General features: G+C 36.5%; 1 protein-coding gene across 1 annotated transcript in view; it reads right to left on the bottom strand.

Moving 5' to 3' along the window:
* Positions 1-124: 124 nt before the first annotated feature.
* Positions 125-22,982, bottom strand: part of NUFIP1 (nuclear FMR1 interacting protein 1) — a 45,251-nt gene continuing 22,393 nt past the window's right edge. Inside the window, exons 7-10 of the mRNA XM_044249767.1 lie at positions 18,893-19,086; positions 9,371-9,487; positions 1,833-2,050; positions 125-434 (exon numbers count right to left, since the gene is read on the bottom strand). Coding sequence (XP_044105702.1) covers positions 318-434; positions 1,833-2,050; positions 9,371-9,487; positions 18,893-19,086 — 646 coding nt within the window. The 3' untranslated portion in view covers positions 125-317. The remainder of the gene's footprint in view (positions 435-1,832; positions 2,051-9,370; positions 9,488-18,892; positions 19,087-22,982) is intronic.

The raw sequence follows: 22,982 nt of genomic DNA, 5'->3' as shown, positions 1-22,982 counted from the left end.
TATTTAATTCTTAACTGTCCCCAGAGCAGACTTCCTTACCTGACAGCAATACATACAAGTAAATATAAATAACAGAATTCTACCAGAAAATACTATGCACATTCCCAACAATACAGACACAGTCTTAAAAATCAGTTATGTATTTATTTGCATAGATTCAAAGGAAAGATTTAAAAATCCAACATAATATCCCATGAGGCCTACAATTTAATTACTAATCCATTTTTTGTTTTGTTTTGTTTTGTTTTTTTAAAAAGGTTTTCCTCCACTAACTTTAGGATGGGGCTATTTCACATGAGTGCTGAAACATCAGATACCTATATATCTTCAGTTTTTGCAGAATTAGTACTAAGTCCAAAAAAGTCCTTTTTGATGATGTACCGAACACACTGCAAAATCACATTTCTTTCATGTCGGATGTCCGGAGCTAAAAGCTAAAAAATAATAAATAAAATGATTAGCTGGTAAATAAAATATATCCTAAAATATTATATGTGTCTCCCCTATATAAAGAACAGAACAATAAAGATATATATATATTTACATACTTACAACATAATTTTTAATAAATTTGTAATATATATTTAAATAGATTATTATATTTAAATTATCTTGTTAAAAAACAATATAAGAACATTTCCTTTTAACTTATACCAAGATTATCTAGCTTTTTGTATGGCACAAATGTTCACATTGGGCATCCTCTCTGGGAGTATGTAACAAAGGACAGGAAATACAGGTTTAAATGTCTGCAATTCTTTGATCCACAAATCATGTCAAAGAGGATCCTCCTAAACCCAAACCTACAAACAGTATAGAAACTGATAAGCCGATACAGTAAATATAGTAATGATGAAAGCAGCAGTAAAAAAATCCCAACATTCCTGGGCTTTTGTAACTTTTCACTTTTGTGCTTATTGTAATGGAAATCTAAAAATCCCCTGTATTTAGATGAAATACATAACCAAGGAATCATCTGTGATTTGTCAAAAAGGATAAGATCACTCAATTTATCTCCTGATGTCATTAGTGCAATAGAGAGACCTCACAAAGGAATGAACATCTAGTGAACAGAAGATTTAATTTAAAACTTAGGAGGTATTTTAAAAATGCAATTTACTTTATAGAAGCACTGAAATTTACAAAATAGATAGTCCATTCCAGATCAATTTAAATAAGAAGCAACTGTGTCTACATGTAATACCTCAAAGAGTGTAGCCACAGAACAGTTCAGCTACAGCAGAAACACTTAGCTGACAGGGCAAAAACAACTTTCACACATTGTCAATAGTTCTACAACTCTAGTAAAAATTTTGGAATATTTTCTATTACTTCTAGCACAAAAGAACTAGACCTTTGAACGACTTCATGTCCATTACTTAGAATCAAAAGATGTGCTGCTGCTTCTTTTAAAATTTGAAGAAATAGATTTTTCAGCACATCACACTAAGAATAAAGCCAATAATGCACAAAATAAACACATAAAAAAACTCCTTCTCCCTTCAGTCTGCCTTTGTGTTTAGTTGTGATTTCAAGAGAAACTTTAAAAATGTCAGTACACCTCAATACATATTTCCTTACCAATCAGTTAACTCTACAGATCCTTTTATTTTAAGCATTTTTGAAAAGTATACTATTTCACATTTACTGAATATCAGCTGTATTCCAAATGCAGCTTCAAAATTAAGATACACAAATGGAGTCTTCAAGGAGCAAATGTCTTTGGTAAACTTTAAAAACATGCATGCATGGACCCATGAGGAAACCCACTGGCTCTATCTTTATCATTTGAGAAGAACACAAAGATTAGAATGTAAAGAAAAATCATTTACCATTTCCAGGAGATATGGATGGTGTGTCCGTGGTTCAAATAATGTTTGATAGTTGTGATAATCTTTTTTCCTCTTAGGTTTTGTCTTTTTAAAACTTTTCTTTGGGCTCTCATACTTCCTAGCAGTCACTTTAGCACTGGGACTGGGTCTCTTAGGAGTATTGCTATGAAGAACCTCATTGGCCACCAGAATGTCTGCTTCAGTCTTAATGGGAGCTTCTGAAAGTAATGAAAAACAAACACAAAGATTAACCCAAAAAAAAAAAAAAAAAGAAAGGTAAACTTACAAAATAACCAAAAAAGCCATAATACTCCCCCCAGCAGCCATAATACTGGCTACTTATTAATAAAAACTAGGCATTTTCAATGTAGTACCATATTTTTCAAATCAGAAATATAACTGCCAAGAACTGAAAAGATTACCATAAAGAGTTACAGAAAGTGATCTCTATGAAGGAAATAATACCAGACAGAAACAAAAGAATGAAGAGCATCAGAAATCATCAATATGTAGATAAACAGAAAAGACTTTTTTTTCTGGTTTAAAAAAGGTTTTAAAGATAACTGACTATTCTAAGCAAAAATAGTAACAATGCATGTAGGATTCATAACATCTGCAGGAAAACCTGATAACAACAGCACAAAGGAATGGAAGAGGAGAATGTATGTATATTGCTATAAAATTCTTAAATCCTATATGAAGTGGTAAAACATCATTGAAAGTATATTGTTAGTTGCATATCTATAAACTCTAGATAGACCAACTCCTATAAAGTAAAATAAAGAGGTCAACAAATAAACCTATATTTGCACTGCCCTAATAGTTAGGCAGCATAAATCCAAAGACAGGGAAAGAAGGAAAATAGAACAAAAGGTGAGACAAAAAGAAACAAGCCATATCAATAATTACAATATGTTTAAATAGTTTAAACATCCCACTTAAAAAGGTGATTGGTCAGAGTGGAGAGGGGTGGTAGAGAACAACAAGATCAACTATGTCATGTCTACAAGAAACCAACTTTAAATTGTAGGTAGTTCTTGCTTTCACAAACAGAACTGAGATTAAATATCAGTTACCAAGGAAGTACAAAGCAAGGACTGCCTGTGACCAGTCACAGACTAAAAGTAAAAGGAGGAAAGAAAATTCCATACATACACCAATTATAAAAAGGCTGGATTGGTTATATCAATATCAGACAAAGGAGACTACAGAACAGGACTGTAACCAGGGACAAAGAAGGGCACTTCATAACGATAAAGAAATCAATTCATCAAGAAAGCAAAACAGTAACACCTAATAACAGCATTTCACTATACATGTAGCAAAAGCCCACAGAGCTGAAACAAGAAACAGACAAATTCATTATTAAGGTTGGAGACTTTTAACACTGCTCTCAGTAACTGAAGAAAATTAAACAAAAAACGAGCAAGGATAGAGAAGACCTGAGTATGACTAAGAACTCGATCAGAACTCAAACTGACAAACATTCAACCCAATACATATTTTTGTCAGGTTCACATGAACATTCATTTGTGTTAGGCTACAAAACAAGTCTCAATGAATTGGAAAAAAAAACTGTAAGTGTGCAAATGTGCCCTCTGACCATAACAGAATTAAAGTAAAATCATTAAGAGAAAACTATCTAGAAAACCACCAAATCTCTGGAAACTATACAACACACATCTAACTAACCCACAAGTTAAAGAACAAACAACAAGAGACATTAGAAAACATTTTTAAACAATAAAAATAAAAACATAAAAATTTGTAGGATGCAGCTAAAGCAATGCATAGAGGCAAATTTATAACTTTGGTTGCTTTTATTAGAAATGAAGAAAAAGGGCGCCTGGGTGGCTCGGTAGGTTGGGCCTCTGCCTTCGGCTCAGGTCATGATCTCAGGGTCCTGGGATCAAGCCCCACATCAGGCTCTCTGCTTAGCAGGGAGCCTGCTTCCCCCCTCTCACTGCCTGCCTCTCTGCCTACTTGTGATCTCTCTCTCTGTCAAATAAGTAAGTAAAATCTTAAAAAAAAAAATATCTAAAACACAAAATATGTTTAAAAAAAAATTAAAAAGAAATGAAGAAAAGCCTAAAATCAATTATCTGAACTTCCACTACAGAAGGTAGAGAGTGAGAAGGGAATAAATAACAAAGTGAAAATCAATGAATTAGAAACAACCAAAAGAAGGGCGCCTGGATGGCTCAGTTGTTGGACCCGTGCCTTTGGCTCGGATCGCGATCGCAAGGTCCTGGGATTGAGCCCTACCTACATCTGGATCCCTGCTCTGCTCAGCAGGGAGCCTGCTTCTCCCTCTCCCACTTCCCCTGCTCGTTCGTGTTCCCTCTCTTGCTTTCTCTCTGTCAAATAAATAAATAAAATTTTCCAAAAAAAAAAAAAAAAAAAAAGAAAAAGATCCCAGCTCCATGGGGAGTCTGCTTCTCTCTAACCTTCTCCTCGATCATGTTCTCTCTCACTGTGTCGCTCTCAAATAAATAAATAAAATCTTAAAAAAAAAAAAAGAAAAAGAAACAGCCAATAGAGAAAAATCAATAAAGCCAGAAGTTGGTATACTCTAAAAAGATTAATAAAATTAACAAACAGCTAGCAAGACTGATCAAGAAAAAAAATTTTTAAATACCATTTAATAATATGAGGAATCAAAGAGAAAACATCATTATAGATCCAACAGATAGCACAAGAAAATATCTTTAAGTAACTATACCCCAATGAATTTGACATCTTAGATGAAACAAAATTTTTTGAAAAACACAAATTACCAAAGCTGAACAAGAAAAAATAGAAAATCTAAATAGTTCTATACCTATTGAGGAAATTTAATTCATAATTTAAAATCTACCCTCCCCCCCAAATGCCAGGTAAATGACTCCACTACTGAATTCCACAAACACGAAAAAATGGTAGCAATCCAACACAGACCCTTAAAAGAAGTGGAGAAGGAAACAGATCCCTACTCATACCAAATCCAGACAACGTCATTACAAGAAAAGAGAAACACAAACCAATAATCCTTTATGAACATGGAAGTAAAAATCTTTAATAAATTATTAGCAAATCAAATCCAGTAATGTATTAAAAAGGTAATAATTGTGACTAAGTAGATTTTATTCCAAGAATACAAGACTGGTTTGATACTTGAAATCAATCCATGCATTTCACCATATTAACAAAATAAAGAAGAAAAACCGTATGATTAGTTGAAAACTCACAAGTTTTAAGGATCCCCTCCCCTCACCCCCAAAATGGTTATTCTGTATTTTTGACAAGCTGATGTGATATAAAGAGTTCGATTCTAGAAGTTGGGAGACTCGGTTCAAATGCCTGAACAAAAGTGTAGGAGTCTAATCATATCCCTCAAAACCTTTACACCCAAGTGTTAATTGCATTAGAAGGGAAGTACAGGGTAAGTATTTTAAGCACAAACCCTGGTCCCAAACTTCAAATTCTAGTTCCATCACATACCAGTTGTGATCTTGGAGCAAGTTACTTATCTCTACCTAAATCTCCTCATAAATAATGGCACCTACTTCATGAGGTTATTATAATACTTAGATGAGTAAAGCACATAAAAGAGGACCTGACACAGAATAAGCACTATGTAAGAATTTGCTATGACAGGGCACCTGGGTGGCTCAGTTGGTTAAGCATCCAACTTTTTTTTTTTTTTAAGATTTTATTTATTTATTTGACAGACAGAGATCACAAGTAGGCAGAGAGGCAGGGAGAGAGGGGGAAGCAGGCTCCCTGCTGAGCAGAGAGCCCGATGTGGGGCTTGATCCCAGGACCCTGGGATCATGACCTGAGCTGAAAGTAGAGGCTTTAACCCACTGAGCCACCCAGGCACCCCAAGCATCCAACTCTTGATTTCAGCTCAGGTCATGATTTCAGTGTTGTTAATGAGATTGAGTCCCCATGCTGGGCTCTAAGCTGAGCAAGGAGCCTACCTGAGATCCTCTCTCCCCCTCCAACCCACTTGAGTGCATATGCGTGTGCATGCTCTCTATCTCCACGAAAAGAAAAAAAAAAAAAGAAAGAAAGAAAGAAAAAAAGAAAGAATTTGTTGTGATGACCACAGTTTTGATATGCCTTCAAAATGATGGAAAAAAGAAAAATAATTAGAGAAATGTAACCATATAAGAATGGAGCAAAGAATTCAAAGTGGTTTATAGAGTTCAAAACTATGGGAATAGTAGCAAAAGGCAAAAAAAAAAGCCAGGGTACTACTCTCTATTATTTCCTTCCCCTTCAAGCATTAATCTTCTGGGCGCCTGGGAGGCTTAGCTGGTTAAACGTCGGCCTTCGGCTCAGGTCATGAACCTGGAGTCCTGGGATGGAACATCAGTGGTGAGTCTGATCCTCCCTCTGCCCCTCCCCTGTTCATAGTTTCTCTCTTTCTCTCAGATAAATAAGTAAAATCTTTAAAAAAAAAAAAAAAGAAAAGAAAGAAAGAAAGAAAAGTATTGATCCTCCAAACCAGGAATACAAGAGTCAAAAGAATCAGAGCGTATACTGTCAATTTTCTGCTAAGGAATGAGGAACTGAGACTCTTTATATTTTTCTTGAGGCTCACAACATTTCCCAGCTTAGAATCATATTTTAATGTAATATTTATCAATCCAAATAAATTTAAAATATAACCAATGAATTTTTTCAAATCTATAAATCACATCTTTTGGTTTGTGGCTTTTTAAAATGAGTTTTCAAAATGATACAAGATGGGATTGGGAGGGAGACAAACCATAAGAGACTTTTAATCTCCCAAATCAAACTGAGGGTTGCCAGGGGTAGAGAGGTAGGGAGAAGGTGGATGGGTTATGGACACTGGGGTGGGTATGTGCTATAATGAGTGCTGTGACGTGTGTAAGCCTGACAATTCACAGACCTGTACCCCTGGGGCTAATAATAAATTATATGTTAATTTAAAAAAAAAAAAAAAAGAAAGAGTTTTCAATTTGGAGGACACCCAGTCCTAGCCCACATCAGTTTGAGGAAAAAAAAATTTGGAGAGCTACAAAACTGTGCTTAACTTCTAACATGGCAAAACAAAAACAAAAAACTAAACATGCAAAATCCAGAACAGATATCAAACTAACCCATTTGGAAATATCACTCACTGAAATTTTCTTTTATACATTACGTATAAAAGTTGTAACTTAATGATCTTAATGATTCTGATGTCCCCAGAGCCAAGCACAGCCTCTTGTTTTGCTTCAGTCTTTCTTGAGGGACCCGTTCCTTGTTTAAACTCATTCTGGAACAGAACTGGTCACATTTAAGATCCTCTATATACCTTTGTATCGATTCCCAAGTCAAGACAGATTATAACTATGATGACCCAATTGTTAAAAATCTGTGAGGAATCAAACTGCTCCTCTCCATTTAGAATACACTTAAATAAGCAGCCTTCTAGATGCTATTTCATGGTTCAGAAAAGCCCACTTTATTTCTTTGGTTTATTTCTTCCAAAGTCCCTATGAATCGATATCCTATCCCATAGCCCAGAACTTACAATGGAAGTTGGAAACTTGCTGGTGACCTGGATGGCTTAATAAAGCTGAATTCAAACTACATATAATAATTCTGAAGCCTTAGGAATATAAGCAAGGGGTTTTTCCTTCAGGCAGGGCATTGTAGACAATTAGTAAAAATAAATTCATGTAAGATAAAATGTATCTTTTAATAGATAAATACCTTCTCTTATCTATAAGATAAAGCTATGCATTTCTGTGCAGTAAGACACTAAATACAACAAAGAGAAGGACTACAATGAAAGGCAATACAGCTGGCTTTTTTTAGATTTTTAAGTCCCTAAACCTAGGCTTTCTATCAGCTCTCTCACATACTAGCTTTGTAAACTCATCTTCTTTAAGCAGAAGTTTCTACAAATGAAGGAGTAGGACCTCAAAAGATCCCTCCCAGTTTCCTTCCTTTCTTCTAATTTAAAAATGGTGGCAGCTCCTGAGTCAATCGGTTAAGCATCTGCCTTCAGCTGAGGTCATGATCCCAGGGTCCTGGGATTAAGTCCCTCAGGCACTCCTTGCTCAGCAGGGAGCCTGCTTCTCCCTCTCCCTACCACTCCTCCTGTTTGTCTGCTTGTGCATATGCAAAAAAAGACATGAGAATGAAAGTATTAAATGTTTTATCTTGGGAGAGAGAGCAAGAGCATTAGTGTGGCTTGTTTTTATAAGGTTCAGTAATGTGGTACCAGCTTTCTTTGCTATCACCTGTCATAAAAACACACGATAAGCAGGAAATGTAATATGTGTTTAAAGAATAACTCCATCTTCTATCAGTGTACTGGAAACAAGAGTAAAGAAATAAATACTGTTATACTTAAAATCAAAATAAAAACAAGAGGAGGCAACCATCTGTTAAGAAATACCTGACAAAACCAAAGTAGTTTATATTTCAAAATTCAAGTAGCTTTTAAACAGCTACCATAGTAAACCATGGTCCATTAAAAAAGAAGAAAAAAATCCCTATGTTACAGACACATCTAAACATTATCCTTCACAGTAAATGCCAACTTGTTCTCCTTCAACATCTTCCAACTATACAGTGATGATCTCTAGCTTAATTAACATTAAAAGTGCCACCATCGTCATCCAATTACATTAAAATCTTCCCTTCCTTCTACACACTCACCTGTAGACCCTGTATTCTTTATCTTCAGTACACATCTAGTGCAGAGACAGAGACACGTGAATTCTCTCACAGGTGGTAAAGCCCAAATAAACTTACTGTGCAGAGCCAAGTTTCCACAACAGAAGGGCAAGACTTATTCACTAAACATATGCTGATTATTTATATGAACCGTGGGTTTAGAATTGCCATGCTACAACAAATCAACAACATACAACTTTGAGGTAACTCTAAGAAAAGATGCTAAATTAAGCTGGTTTGTTGTCATTTCTAAAGGTTAGACATATATCCTGTACTGTACATCACCAATTACTTAGAAAGAACCTTGAAAGGATTCCGTCTCATCCAGTCTTTAAAACACACAGGCTAATTTGACACAAGAATAGAGTTACTATGTTCTCCAAATGAGGTAATTTATGTAAATGTCCTCCATAAAAAAAAATGCTCTACATACATGTAAGGAATTCTGTCATTCACTTTTTTACAAAGGACCTCTTTTCACCGACCAAAGGTGCTCTAAATATGTTAAGACAAGGGCTCTTGAGAGTAAACAGAGGAAATTAACTTTCTTTGCTGTATCTTTTAGAATTTTCTTTGACTCCATTAGTGAAACATTATTTCTTCCCCTTCCTATCCTGTCATATTATTTTTGCCTTTTTCTCCCAGACTAGCAATACATTTCCTCATTTCTCAAGTTTTCCTTTATCCCATGCTAACACCAAATGAAAAATGTGAAGATGAAATAAAGAATGTGCTTGACACATCTTGTCCTCAGAAAGACACACCTGAAAGGATGCTACTGGCGCAGAGTAGACACCAAATTCAAAAAGCAACAAAACAAAACAAACCCACCTGTAACAACTGAGCCCATGACTTACCTTCTGGCTCACTGTCTGACCCTGAGAGATTGCCATAGCTGCTCATGAGTGAGCACAGGGCTGGTGTCACTTCCTTTGGTATAACAGTGCTTTGTGGTTTCTCCTCTTTATCAGACTCTGAAACAGAATGGGAAAGAAGTAAAACAGTATACCAAACACATCCACCACCAGAGCAAAGAAAGCTGATAGACTCCCTACTGCTTCATACATCAGTGAAAAGAAAGTCATTTCTGATCATTTCCTTAACCTTCCCCCAAAACAAAATTCAGGAAACCTGGACATTTTCCCTTGGTTTAAACCATCGTGGTCAGAGAAGCTACTTGCCCCAAAGAGAAGACAGAAGGCCAGTGGCAGCTATAGCACAGCTAAGTTACTTACCATGCTTCACAGGTTACGAAATTTGGGCCTTCTCTAAATTAATTATACAGTTTTTGCTACTAATTAATTTTATTTTATTTAGGCTATTGTGCTATTAATTAATTTTATTAAAGTAGTAGGAAGGCCAAGGCCAGAAATTCATTTAATTTCACTGGATTAGAATGACTGGCTATAAAAATTAGATTTAGGAATAAATAATATAACTACCTTTTTGGTTTTTATTTTATTTTATTTGAAAGAAAAAGAGAGAAAGATTGGAAGAACAAATGGGAGGAGGGCCAGAGGGAGAAGCAGACTCTCTGTGGAGCAGGGAAGCTGACATGGGACTCCATCCCAGGCCCCTGGGATCATGACCTGAGCCAAAGGTAGACACTTAGCTAACTGAGCCACCCGGGCACCCTACCTTTTTTGTTTTTTTTTTTTTTTTAAAGATTTTATTTATTTATTTATTTGACAGAGAGAGATCACAAGTAGGCAGAGAGGCAGGCAGAGAGAGAGAGGAGAAAGCAGGCTCCCTGCTGAGCAGAGAGCCCGATGCGGGACTCGATCCCAGGACCCTGAGATCATGACCTGAGCCGAAGGCAGCGGCTTAACCCACTGAGCCACCCAAGCGCCCCCTTTTTTGTTTTTAAGACTAGTTTTGAGAGCACAAATAATATTTAAACCATTCCGTATATAAAGGCTTACTCAAAGAGGTATACTGCAATGAATTCACCCAAAGTTTATATTTAGAACTTCTAAGAACTTAAGTAAACAAGCCAAGCCAGAGAATTTAGCAAGTATCAAAGAGCCTGCCAAAGGCAGAGTTTGATCATAGCCCAGTGAGCCAAGCTGTAGCCTCAGGACACCATCTATTACATTTGTTTTTGGCAGCTCTAAAAATGTATTAAATCTAGTCTAAACAACCAATAAAAAATAAAAATCCTGACTGAAGAATGAAGACAGGAAGTAACCTGTCTATGTAATGTACCAGCTCAACCCACAACCAATATGAAACATTTCAAGGCAGCATTTAGTATTCACCAAGTCAGTCTAGAGGAAAACAAAACAGGTCAGTAGGAATGGGGGTATACTTCTATGTGAATAAGGAACTAAAACCTACTGGTGGATGAAATTAAATCCCCTCTCCTCCCTCCACCCATCCATATTACCCTGCACCATGCCTTCTGAAAACTGCTGCTTGTCAATTTTAAGCTTATGATCTTTCCTCCTGAATTAATAAGGGGAAAGAAAAATAATGCAGTTCTACATACAAATTATTAATGGACTAAACAAATCTATAACAATATTAATATAGAGACTATTCAACTCACTGTAAGATAATAAGCCCAACTATTATTTCTATCTAAGACCCCAAGAGAGATACTAAAAAGCACAATACAGTTGACTATAACGCTCTTTAAAAGTATGAGCTTGTATTAATCCTTAGGAGGTTATAATTTTCACTATTAATTACAGATGAGAAAACCAAAATTCAGAGAATCTGAGTAACTTTTCCTTCAGGTAACAAAATTATACAACAGTAGGATCAAAGTTAAATCTGGGCTATCTGACTCCAAATCCCAATTCTTAACTAATGGGCTAGAATCTCTCCTATAGATACATAAAATCCTCTTTATTAAAATGAAGCCATCCTACCAAAATGTCTCTATGATTAATTATAATGCTAATAAATGCCCTTTCTTCCATCTACAGTTCCATTTCTCTGTTCCCTGTTATAGCAAAATTTTGGCTCCAAATCCCATTTCTTTTTTTTTTTAATTTATTTTTTAAATTAACATATAATGTATATGCCCCAAGGGTACAGGTCTGTGAATCGCCAATCGCCAGGTTTACACACTTCACAGTGCTCACCATAGCCCATACCTTCCCCACTGTCCATAATCCAACCACCCTCTCCCTACCCCCTCCCCTCAGCAACCCTAAGTTTGTTTTGTGAGATTCAGAGTCTCTTACGGTTTGTCCCAAATCCCAATTCTTAACTTATGGGCTGGAAGAGCTCCTACAGATACATAAGGTCCTTTTATTAAGATGAAGCCATCCTCCCAAAATGTCCTACGGTCAGTAATAATGCTAACAAATGTCTTCTTCCAGCTGTGGTTCCATTTCTCTGTTCCCTGTTACAGCAAACTCTAAACAACTATCCGTTGTACTTAGATGTGAACAAGTACGAGCTACAGGAGGGAAAGGGTTTGGCTTTGTTCAGTACTGTATCTTCAGAGTCTAGAACAGTACGTTAAGTGCTGAACAAATATTTGAAGAACAAACTTGCGGAATGAGTAAAGATGTATTCATAGGAAAAGGTGGAGCCACAACACAAACCTAATTCTGTCTGGATTCAAAGCCCATTTTCTTCCTTTCTTTCTTTTCATTAATAACATGATTCCATTTTTATTTTTAAAAATCATACACAAGTGATATAAAAAATATTAAAAGGATATAAAACAAAATGTGAGCAGTGGCTATCTCTGTAAGATAGTAGATTATTTTTTAAATGTTCTCCAGTTTTTTGTTTTTATAGTCAGAATATAATAGAAAATAAAATAAAGGAGAAACTAAAAAAAAAAAAAAAAATGTAATAGAAAAACATAGGAAAATAAACCCTGGAGGAATCACTCTCCTCCAGGAAAAGTGTTTCCTCACAATTCAGTTCAAGAAGCGGGGGGCAAGGCGTTAATAGGCCTACATATTGCCCCTTTTCCTGCCTTCCCTTTTTTAAAAAGACTTTATATTTGAAACAATTTTAGACTTACACCAATGTTGCAGAGATAGTATAGAGAACTTCCATATACCCTACTATATAGCTTCTCCTCCCTTACATACCTATGGTACATTATCATAGCTACCAAATTAACGCTGGTAGAACACTACCGAAACTACAGACTATACTGCGATTTCACTAGTTTTTCCACTAATACCCTTTTCTTGCTTCAGGATTCAATCCATCATATCGTATTATATATTTAATCATCATGACTCCTTATCTGTGTCTCCTCTAAATCTGTGACAATCTGTCAGTATTTCCTTGTCTTTAACGAACTTGACACTTTTGAAGACTACCGGTTATTGAAGAATGGCCCTTAGCTAGGGTCCATCTGAGGTTTTCTGATGATTGCACAGAGGCTACGGATTTTAGGTAGTGTCCTTCCTATCACCTCATACCAGGAGTCCATCACATCAACATGACTTATTACTAGTGATGTTAATCTTGAGCTCTTGGTGGTCTGCCTGGTTTCTTTGTTATTAAGTTACGATTTTTCTCTTTCATTTAAAAAAAAATGATTCATTAAGTCTAGCCCACATTCAAGGGGAAGGGAATTAAGCTCCTCTCTCTTAGAGTAATGAATATCAAAGAAATTTAGACATGTTAAAACCACCACAGTAACTAATATTTAGTGAGCAGTATTTTGAAACTACATAAATACCACGTTTTAAAGTTTTGCCACTAATTTTACCATTCATCACTGGGTTTTGCCTGAAACAACTATTACTGTGGTGTTTTAATGGTGACTTTTAATTCCTTCATTTTTTTTACATTTATTAATTAGAATTTTTCTGAAAGATCTGTCCCTCCTTCCCCATTTCTTATTCACATCAATATGGACTCATGGGTATTTATTGTATTCTTTGGGTTATAATCTATTATTATTTACTTTGTGGCTCAAGTTGTTCCAACTTAGGCTATTCAGAGCACTTTCCAGTTGGTCCCTATATCTTTCTGACATGCCCACAATCCTGATTGTTTTCTGAGCACTTTCTAACCCTCTGGCACTACTAAGATCCTCTAGGTTCACTTTGCATTTTCTCTGTCCCAGCTCTACAATCAATCATTTCTCCAAAAGGCTCTGGTTTCTTCAGCTGGAAAATGGTAAAACCACAATATGGATGCTTGGTGTATTCACTACCAGGACTGTCACAAAGTTCACAAAGTACTGGAATGTCTCCTCCTGGGTAAGAGTTAGGAGTTCACAAAATGAACAAGTACTCCCCTAGGTCATTCTCCCTCAGTTATGTTTCAGGAATCCATGACACACAATAACATTTTGAAAAGAGGTATCGTCCTTTTGGTCCTATCAAAACATCCTCTATAGTGACTTTTCATCTGAAAAGGGGTGGGGGGCTGTTCCCACAGTCCCTTTGATCTACTAGCAGTTCGAATATAGGCATTGTCAGCAGTTGGAAAGATTACGTTGAAGGCACTGTACTGGCTAACAAAATAATACTGAAGAAAATTCACTCACTTTTTAACAAAAACAGCCCAAACACCTCTCTAAACTAAAACATGCCAGTAAAAAGACAGGAGCAATGAAGACAATAAAATCAAACTTTAGAATGATTATAAAATACCTAGCAACACTTCTCCTAAAGTAAATCTCACCTCTCTCTCATACACAGATATCATGTGCCCTCTGACCAAATATATACATATAAATCTAAAATTTATCACCAGACTATAAATTTCTTGAAGTCAGGGAGAAATTTCTCTGAATTACAATGATGGACAAGCAGAATGTAGGACCTCAAGTAAATCCCTATTAAAATGAAAAAAGGAAAACAAAAACCCGCCCTTTGTAAGTCTTGGTAAGTATAAACACTAGTTGTAAAAGCTCTCATCTGGGTTCTTCCTACATCTTATTTTACTTGTCTCTCCCCGTTCATCCCCTTACTATTTTCTATTGCCTTTAAGAAGCGAAACACAATTACATGCTCTAGCTGCAAGAAGATTTATAGACAAAGTATCTTAAAGAAAATGCAATTCTGCAGAAAAAGTCACCAGAAAAAATGGAAACCTTGCTTTAATGGTGTCCAACTCTCAAAAACAAACATTAACAATGAACATTCTTAACAGCTGATATGCTAGCTTATGTTCTTATTTTAACATTTACCTTTTAAACACCAGAAGCCCACCTAGCTTAATATCCCCCAGTGTTCTATGACAACAGCTATATTTACACTGTAACGAACGACTAACAAATTGCATCTTTTTCATTTTGTGGGCGCTGAGGCACTTCGGTCAGTGACACTTGACGCCCATTACTGACCAGCTCTTCTCCCTCTAGCTCAGACAACACTTATTAAAACCACAGGTCAGGAAAGTCATAAAACATGTTGTATATGCATTTAAACAACCGTCACAAAATAAATGTGGTCCTAACTATTGAAATAGCAAAAGAAAGATTTAAAACAGTAACACCTTGAGGAAACTAGTTAGCAGAACACACAAGGAACTAAAAAAGAAAAAAAATACAGCACCATTAAGGTCATCTAGTGAAAACAGGCCATATTTAAAACTGATAAATTGGGAGACTCCAAATGACAGGCTTTCCCTTTGAAACACTATCAATCCCCAGTTTAAAGCACCTGCATTAGTAATGAGAGTTCACATACTACCAACCAGCACAAAAAATACTGATTTTCCAAGCATGATCTGAAGTCTGTAAAGATCCTCAAGAACTCCTGTCTTGTTTAAAATGTGATGCTGGCTTGGGTCATGATCCGAGGATCCTGGGATCAGGCTCCATGTTGGGCTCCCTGCTCAGCGGGGAGCCTGCTTCTCCCTCCACCTCTGCCTGCTGCTCTGCCTACTTGCACTCTCTCTATCTCTCTGTCAAATAATAAAATCTTTTTTAAAAATTAAAAATAAACCAATAAAATAAAATTTGAATGCTGTTATCTAGATAAGGTGCTGAGCCAAAAAAAGGAAAAAAATGTAAGGTATCAGGAGATCTTCATTTTACAAGTGAAATTAGTGATAAAAAGTACTAACTACCACCCGAGAGCACAAACAGGGCCACATCATTTCAGTGGTGCCTCACCAAAAAAAACCTGAATAATGAGCACAACTGATCTTAAGGTTGGCTCACCCTGGCCCAGAGAGAAGGAAGCTGCCTCCAAACAAGTGTAAGACTGAGAGATGAAGAGAGCAGACATGCTGAGAATATTCAGGCATGAGAAAAAAATGGTACACACAGATTTTTGTAGCTATACCTGGAGTGAAAAGTTGAAGAACCAATGGTCTAAACATTGATTTGGAAAATGTAAATAATCCAGAAGAAATCCCAGATAAAGGATAATATAAATTTAAACAAAATCTTTCCTACAAAATTAACTTATGCTAACTTAATCATTGGTTTTTTTTATTTCCTTAAAGAATAGAATTTATAACTTACTTGTAAGATTTTTATATTCAAGACTTACATAATCATCTTTGACCCTCAATATAGGCGCATTTCTATCTTTGACTCTCAGTACAGGTAAAGGCTTACACATTTACACCAAAACAAAATTACTTGAGGTTTCTCATACAACTGCTTGGACACAAAAAAATCTGACTAAACACTTTCTACCATGACAATAAAAGATACTATTATCTCTCACATCGAAAGCCCCTAAAGACCTAGATACAGGCTTAAGTAGAGCAAAATACATAATGATCTTTATGCTGGTATTTCACCAGATTACCATATACTGAAATACTTCTTTAAAAATGAGAAAACAGGAGCACCTGGGTGGTTCAATCAGTTAACCATCTGCCTTTGGCTGAGGTCATATCTCAGGGTCCTGGGATGGAGCCCCACATCAGACTCTCTGGTTTTCCCTCTCACTCCCTCTCTCTGTGCTCTCCCTCTCTCCCTCTCTCTCTTAAATAAATAAAAAAAATCCTTTTTTTGGTGTGTTATGTTAGTCACCATACAGTACAAGATTAGTTTTTGATGCAGTGTTCCATGATTGTTTGAATATAACACCCAGTGCTCCATGCAATCCGTGCCCTCCTTAATACCATCACCATGCTCACCCAAAATAAATAAAATATTTTAAAAAATAAAAATAAAAAATGAGAAAACAGAGGGGGCCTGGCTGGCTCAGTCCATAGAGCACGCAACTTTCAATCTCAGGGTCGTTAGTTCAAGGCCCATGTTGGGTATAGAGATTAAGAGAGAGAGAAAGATAACAATTACCCATCTACCAAAGCTAACAGAATGAAGACTATTCAAATTACAGAGTCCCTTAAATGTTCATTTAGAGAATTGCATGAAGTGAAGAATTACATAATTTTCAGATTAGTAACTTACTAATTTTAACAGTAGTCTTTGTATTGTGTTTCAAGTATTTTAATAACATGAAAGCTTGTATTTGGATACAGATGGTTTTTATCATCAAGGTCACACACTGTAAATCTGAAGAAGTGTGTGGGTTCTAACACCTTCTGAAGGAAAGAAATCGGTGCCCAAGAGTAAACTCAGCTCTGGCCCCAAATGTCATCTGCCTTTTCCTTGCTATCAGCAAGGATACAAAGATGCCTTTTCTAAACTCTCTCCCACATCACAACTATCCTAGGCTCATACACCATTTTTTTTTTTTAAGATAAATTCAGATTTCACATTTAAAAGAAGCACAGTGTCTAATGGAATCAGACTCTTAAATTCAAACTCTGGCACTGTTGCCAACGAACAGCTGAGCTAAGGTAAATTACCTACCTGTGTTCCTCAGTTCTAAAATGCAAGTAGCAACAGTACATATGCATTGCAAAAGGAAAAGAGTTAACATGTATAAAGCACGTAGAGCACTGTAAGTACCTTACTCAGTAAGTGTTAGCTGGTGTTAAAATAATTATTATTATTCTAACTAAATTATATATTATTCTTAGCCCAACACTCCCTATGCTAAGATCCTTTCCATCCTAATTCAGTCATTGAATTAGTTATTCCATTTCTTGCCAACCGCAAGTTTAAATATTTGCCATGTGTTTATCACAGAAGCCATTGTCTTCCAAGTTAAACAGAGCCTGCTAGTATCAGTCCCCTCACTAATACTACTCCTTGCAGAAGAGAAAATACATATAATAAGATAAAGCTTCATGATGATATTGGAAGGAAAGGTGGTAGAAATATTTACATTTACATTTTCATTTTTTATTTTATTTTACTTTATTTTTTTAAAGATTTTATTTATTTATTTGACAGATAGAGATCACAAGTAGGCAGAGATGCAGGCAGAGAGAAAGGGGGAAGCAAGCTCCCTGCTGAGCAAAAAGCCCAACGTGGGGCTTGATCCCAGGACCCTGAGATCATGACCTGAGCCGAAGGCAGGAGCCTTAACCCACTGAGCCACCCAGGCGCCCCTACATTTTCATTTTTTAGAAGGGAAAATGGAGTATCAGAGGCTGATGATATCTCTGTGTGGTTAGCAGCATTCTGGTCCTTTAATTTCTCAATTTATTAAGAAAGAGTAAGGGAATTCAAAGCTAATATAAAGATATTCTACACGCTAAGGAAGAATAGTATCAAAAACAATGAAATAATATTATTTACTCAAGGAGATCATATTCATGCTCAGCAGCATAAACAGTACTGGCCTCCACTGAAATTAGCCACCTCGTAGGTGGGGAAAAATTAAGATAATTAAGCAACTCTGAATCTACAGCATCAAAACATTCAAAACAATCTTTTTTTTTTTTCAAAGATTTATTTTGGAGAGTGAGAGCATGGGGCAGGGGGTTGGGGGGAGCCAGAGGGAGAGAGAGAAAATCCCAAGCAGAGTCCCCTCTGAGCACTAACCCTGACATGGGGCTCCATCTGATGACCTTGAGATCATGACCTGAGCCGAAAATCAAGAGTTGGACACTTAACCGACTGAGTCACCCATGCACCCCCATACAGAACAATCTTAAGAACATTTCAAAGATTACACAATACTATGAAAATTATCCAATAAATATCATCTTTCTTCTACATCCTGCCTGCCTCATGCACATACTCCCCAAGATTCAGAAATGAGGGTTTTGACAAGACACTCCTACTACAAACAAAAACAAAAGCATCGGTCTTTTTTTTTTTTTTTTTAAGATTTTATTTATTTATCCGACAGAGAGAAATCACAAGTAGGCAGAGAGACAGAGAGAGAGAGAGAGGAGGAAGCAGGCTCCCCGCCGAGCAGAGGGCCCGAAGCGGGACTCGATCCCAGGACCCCGAGATCATGACCTGAGCCGAAGGCAGCGGCTTAACCCACTGAGCCACCCAGGCGCCCCCCCCACTTTTTTAAAACATATTTGCCATTAAATTTTCCACAAACAATGCCATGAAGAATCAACTTCAGCATCACGGTCTATACACTTATAAACACACTACTTTCCTTTCAGCTTACCAGAATCCGTGTTTACCAAAACACCCAGAGGGTCTGAATTTGCTTCAGGTGGATCTTCAGGCTTCACATCACCCAAGCAACTGCCAGATCCAACAGCTGCTTTCTGTCCAATGCGATCATTTTTCCATTTGTGATGCCTGCGAGGACTTCTAATCTTTGCCATCTGTGAATGTCTGGACATCCCCTTCATCTTGCTGGAGTGAGAAAAATGCAATTCTATATATAAAAGGCACTGACCTCTCAAGAGAAATCTAAAGGAGAGTACTGAATGCAAAAGAAACTTAGCTGCCTTATCAATTATTTGTAGCCTAGTACATTAAAGAAATCAAAATAAATAAACTCAACAGCTTCCAAAGACAAGGAATTTTATGGCAGACCTCTAAAATAACATACCACAATATACTATACTTTATCAATTCTGAGATGCGTATGTCCTCCCATATTCTAACCCCTCTGAAAATGGTCTATGTTGTATGATCAACAGCAGGTCAATTTAACTGGCAAAATTCTTTCATTTTGATTGTACATGAAAGTGTTTCTTAGATTTGGAAGAGTGGTAACTCTTGTCTATTCATTCTCCAGGAGTCTTAAAAGTTTCTGACACATTTACAAATATGCTGCCTTGTTTGATCTTCATGACAACTCTTTGAAAGTAGGTTAGACAGATTACTATTCTCCTTACTTTAGAGGATAAACTTAAAGATCATAAACTGAGCACAATTTCACAGCTACTTCAAAACAAGTGCCCTCTCAACAACTATAATTACCCCTCTTAGAAGGAAAACAAATGCTTGCCTGAGCATATTCCAAGGTAAACTGTGTAGGAAAAAATTTTCAAAAAAAGGTTCACTGTATGTTCTCAATAGACAACAATACAAGTTATCCTTTAGTGGGGCTGAGTTTTCACAAAAATACATGATTTTTCTAATTTATCATTTATTGGCAGAATTCCTTTTTTTTTTTTCATTAATAATGCAGGCTGCAGTTAGGAATACAGAAATTAGGAACCTGGATTCAAATCCTAATTTGCCACCTACTAACTGTGCCTCTTGGGACAATATTAATATCCCTGCATTTGTTAACTCCCCCATTTGTAGAAGGGAATCATAGAGACATAGAACTAATAATAAAGTGCCACACTGAGCTCTTAATAAATGGTAGTTATTATCACAACAATTTCTAAATAATTTTCTAAACATATTTGGTTAATATTTCTGCAATCCAAAGATTCTTAATTTTTTTAGGGTCACCATAATCCTTACACAGTCTCATTCCAAAAATCATGTATATACTCCAAATTTTGCAGAAAACCATGGACCAATTTCCAATATGCAAGTACAGAAGTCAGGCCTCAACAGTGTCATCACAGGTAAAACAGGTAGTTTCTGCCTCTGGCCCACTGGCCCCATGAAGATAATGAAGAGATGGCACTTTCCTTAGGTTCCCATTCACAAATGCCTTCCCTGTATCCTGCTCCTATAGCACCTGACCACAGATGGCTTTTAAATGATCATCTTAAGGTATTCACATTAGTAAGAATGATTTTTTTTAAGATTTTACTTTTCTTAAAGATTTTATTTATTTGAGAGAGAGAGAGACAGAACAAATGGAGAGGAGGGGCAGAGGGAGAGGAAGAAGTTGACTCCCTGCTGAGCAGGGAGTCCAATGTGGGACTCAATCCCAGGACCCTAGGATCATGACCTGAGCCAAAGGCTGATGCTTAACCAACTGAGACACCCAGGTGCCCTAAGGTTTTTTTTTTTAAGTAATTTTTTTTAAAAAAATATTTTATGTATTTATTTGACAGAGAAAGAGATCACAAGTTGGCAGAGACAGGCAGAGAGGGTTTCGGGAAAGCAGGCTCCCCGCTGAGCAGGGAGCCTGATGTGGGGCTCAATCCCGGACCCTGAGACCATGACCCGAGCCAAAGGCAGAGGCTTTAACCCACTGAGCCACCCAGGCGCCCTTTTTTTAAAGTAATTTCTACAGTCAACATGGGACTAGATACTCACCCTAAGATCAAATCTCATGCTCTACCAACTAAGCCAGCCAGGTGCCCCTAGAAAGACCTTTACCTGATTGGTCAGTAAGACTTCATTGAAAGTGGTGTATCTGTATTTGCACTACTCTACCTTTAGGGAGTAGTTCCTTTACACTGTGATTGACAATCATTTAAAAGGAAAAGGTTCTTTAATCAGCACTTAAAAATACTTACAAAAAGTATAATGTAAGTAAAGATGTAGATACACATGAAGTAGAGAAATAAGGAATAATTATAACTAAAAAGCTAATAGAGGAGAAGTAAAATATTAAAAAAATATTCAATTAATCCAAAAGAAGGCAAGAGGGAAGGGGGTCTCTGATTGGTTCAGTTGGTTAAGTTTCCAAGTCTTGATCTTAGGGTCATGAGTTCAAGCCCCTTCTTGGGGCTGGGCATGGAACCTACTTAAAACAACAACAAAAAACAAAGGAAGGAAATAAAGAAAAGAATAGGACATATTTTTTAAAAAATAAGACAATGGTAGACTGAAACCCAACTGTATTAGTAATTTTTTTTTTAAAGATTTTATTTATTTATTTGACAGAGAGAGATCACAAGTAGATGGAGAGGCAGGCAGAGAGAGAGAGAGAGAGAGAGCGAGCGAAGCAGGCTCCCTGCTGAGCAGAGACCTGCTACGGGACTCAATCCCAGGACCCTGAGATCATGACCTGAGCCGAAGGCAGCGGCTTAACCCACTGAGCCACCCAGGCGCCCAGTAATTATTTTAAATGTAATTAAAAGATAAAGATTGTTGGCCTAGATAATAAAAAATAAGACCAATTACATATTCTCTAAGAAATTACATATTCTTTAAGAAAATATATATATTTTCTCTAAGAAAATGGAGAATATATATTCTTAGAGAAAATATATATATTTTAAATACATAGATATGAAATTTAAAAGTTAAGGGTTGAAAACGCTACCTTTCTCCAATGCACCATATTGCCACCAGCCATAAATCAGGGGACTGTTTACCAGAGGCTCTATTGTGGACTGTATTCTGTTCTGTTTACCTATCCTTGGACAATGCCATACTACCTTCATCTCTTTCTTAGCTGTCTGGATCCTCTGGGTTTTCATGTAAGTCTTAAATCTTACCAATACTAACCTCCCCTTCTACCATGCTACAAAGCAAAACAAAACTTTCTGGGATTTTGATTGGGATAAATTTGGAGAGAAAAACATATAGAGTCTTCTAGTCCATGAACATTACATATAACCTCCATTTATTTAGGCCTTCATTTTTGAGCAACATTTTATAGTTTTTAGTATAGAGGCCTTACAAATCTTTTGTTAGATGTTTTCCTAGGTATTTGATATTCTGATGCTATCATAAATAGTATCTTCTAAAGTTTCATTTTTTAATCATTGATAGCATATAGAAATCCAACTGATTTTTTAAAATACTGATTTTATATGTATTCGGCACCCTTGTTAAATTCACTTTATTAACTCTAATTATAGATTTGTTTGGATTTTTTTTACACACACAATCATGTCGACTTTTAATAGCTGACAGTTACTTCTTCCTTTTCAAATTTTATACGCCCTATTTTTTTTTGCTTTATTATACTGTCCAAGACCTCCATTATAACGTTGTATAATATACAAGACTATATATTTTAAGACCAACTCTTTTTTTTTTAAGATTTTTTTTTAATTTATTTGACAGATAGAGATCACAAGTAGGCAGACAGGCAGGCAGAGAAGAGGAAGCAGGCTCCCTGCTGCGCAGAGCCCGACGTGGGGCTCGATCCAGGACCCCGAGATCATGACCCAAGCCGAAGGCAGAGGCTTTAACCCACTGAGCCACCCAGGCGCCCCTTAAGACCAACTCTTAAAATGAGTTGGAGAGGTACCTGAGTAGCTCAGTTAAGCTTCCAGATCTTGATTTCAACTTAGGTCATGATCCTGGGGCTGTGAGATTGAGCCCTACATAGGGCTCTGCACTGGGTATGGAGCCTGATTGAGATTCTCAAAATTTTTCCAAAACTGACAAAAACTATAAACCCATAAACCAAGAATTTCAACAAATCCCAAGCACAA

This window comes from Neovison vison, chromosome 5 (genome assembly GCF_020171115.1).
Source record: "Neovison vison isolate M4711 chromosome 5, ASM_NN_V1, whole genome shotgun sequence".
Classification (NCBI taxonomy): domain Eukaryota; kingdom Metazoa; phylum Chordata; class Mammalia; order Carnivora; family Mustelidae; genus Neogale; species Neogale vison.
Note: the sequence above shows the minus strand (reverse complement) of the source record. Positions and strands in the feature narration are given on the sequence as shown.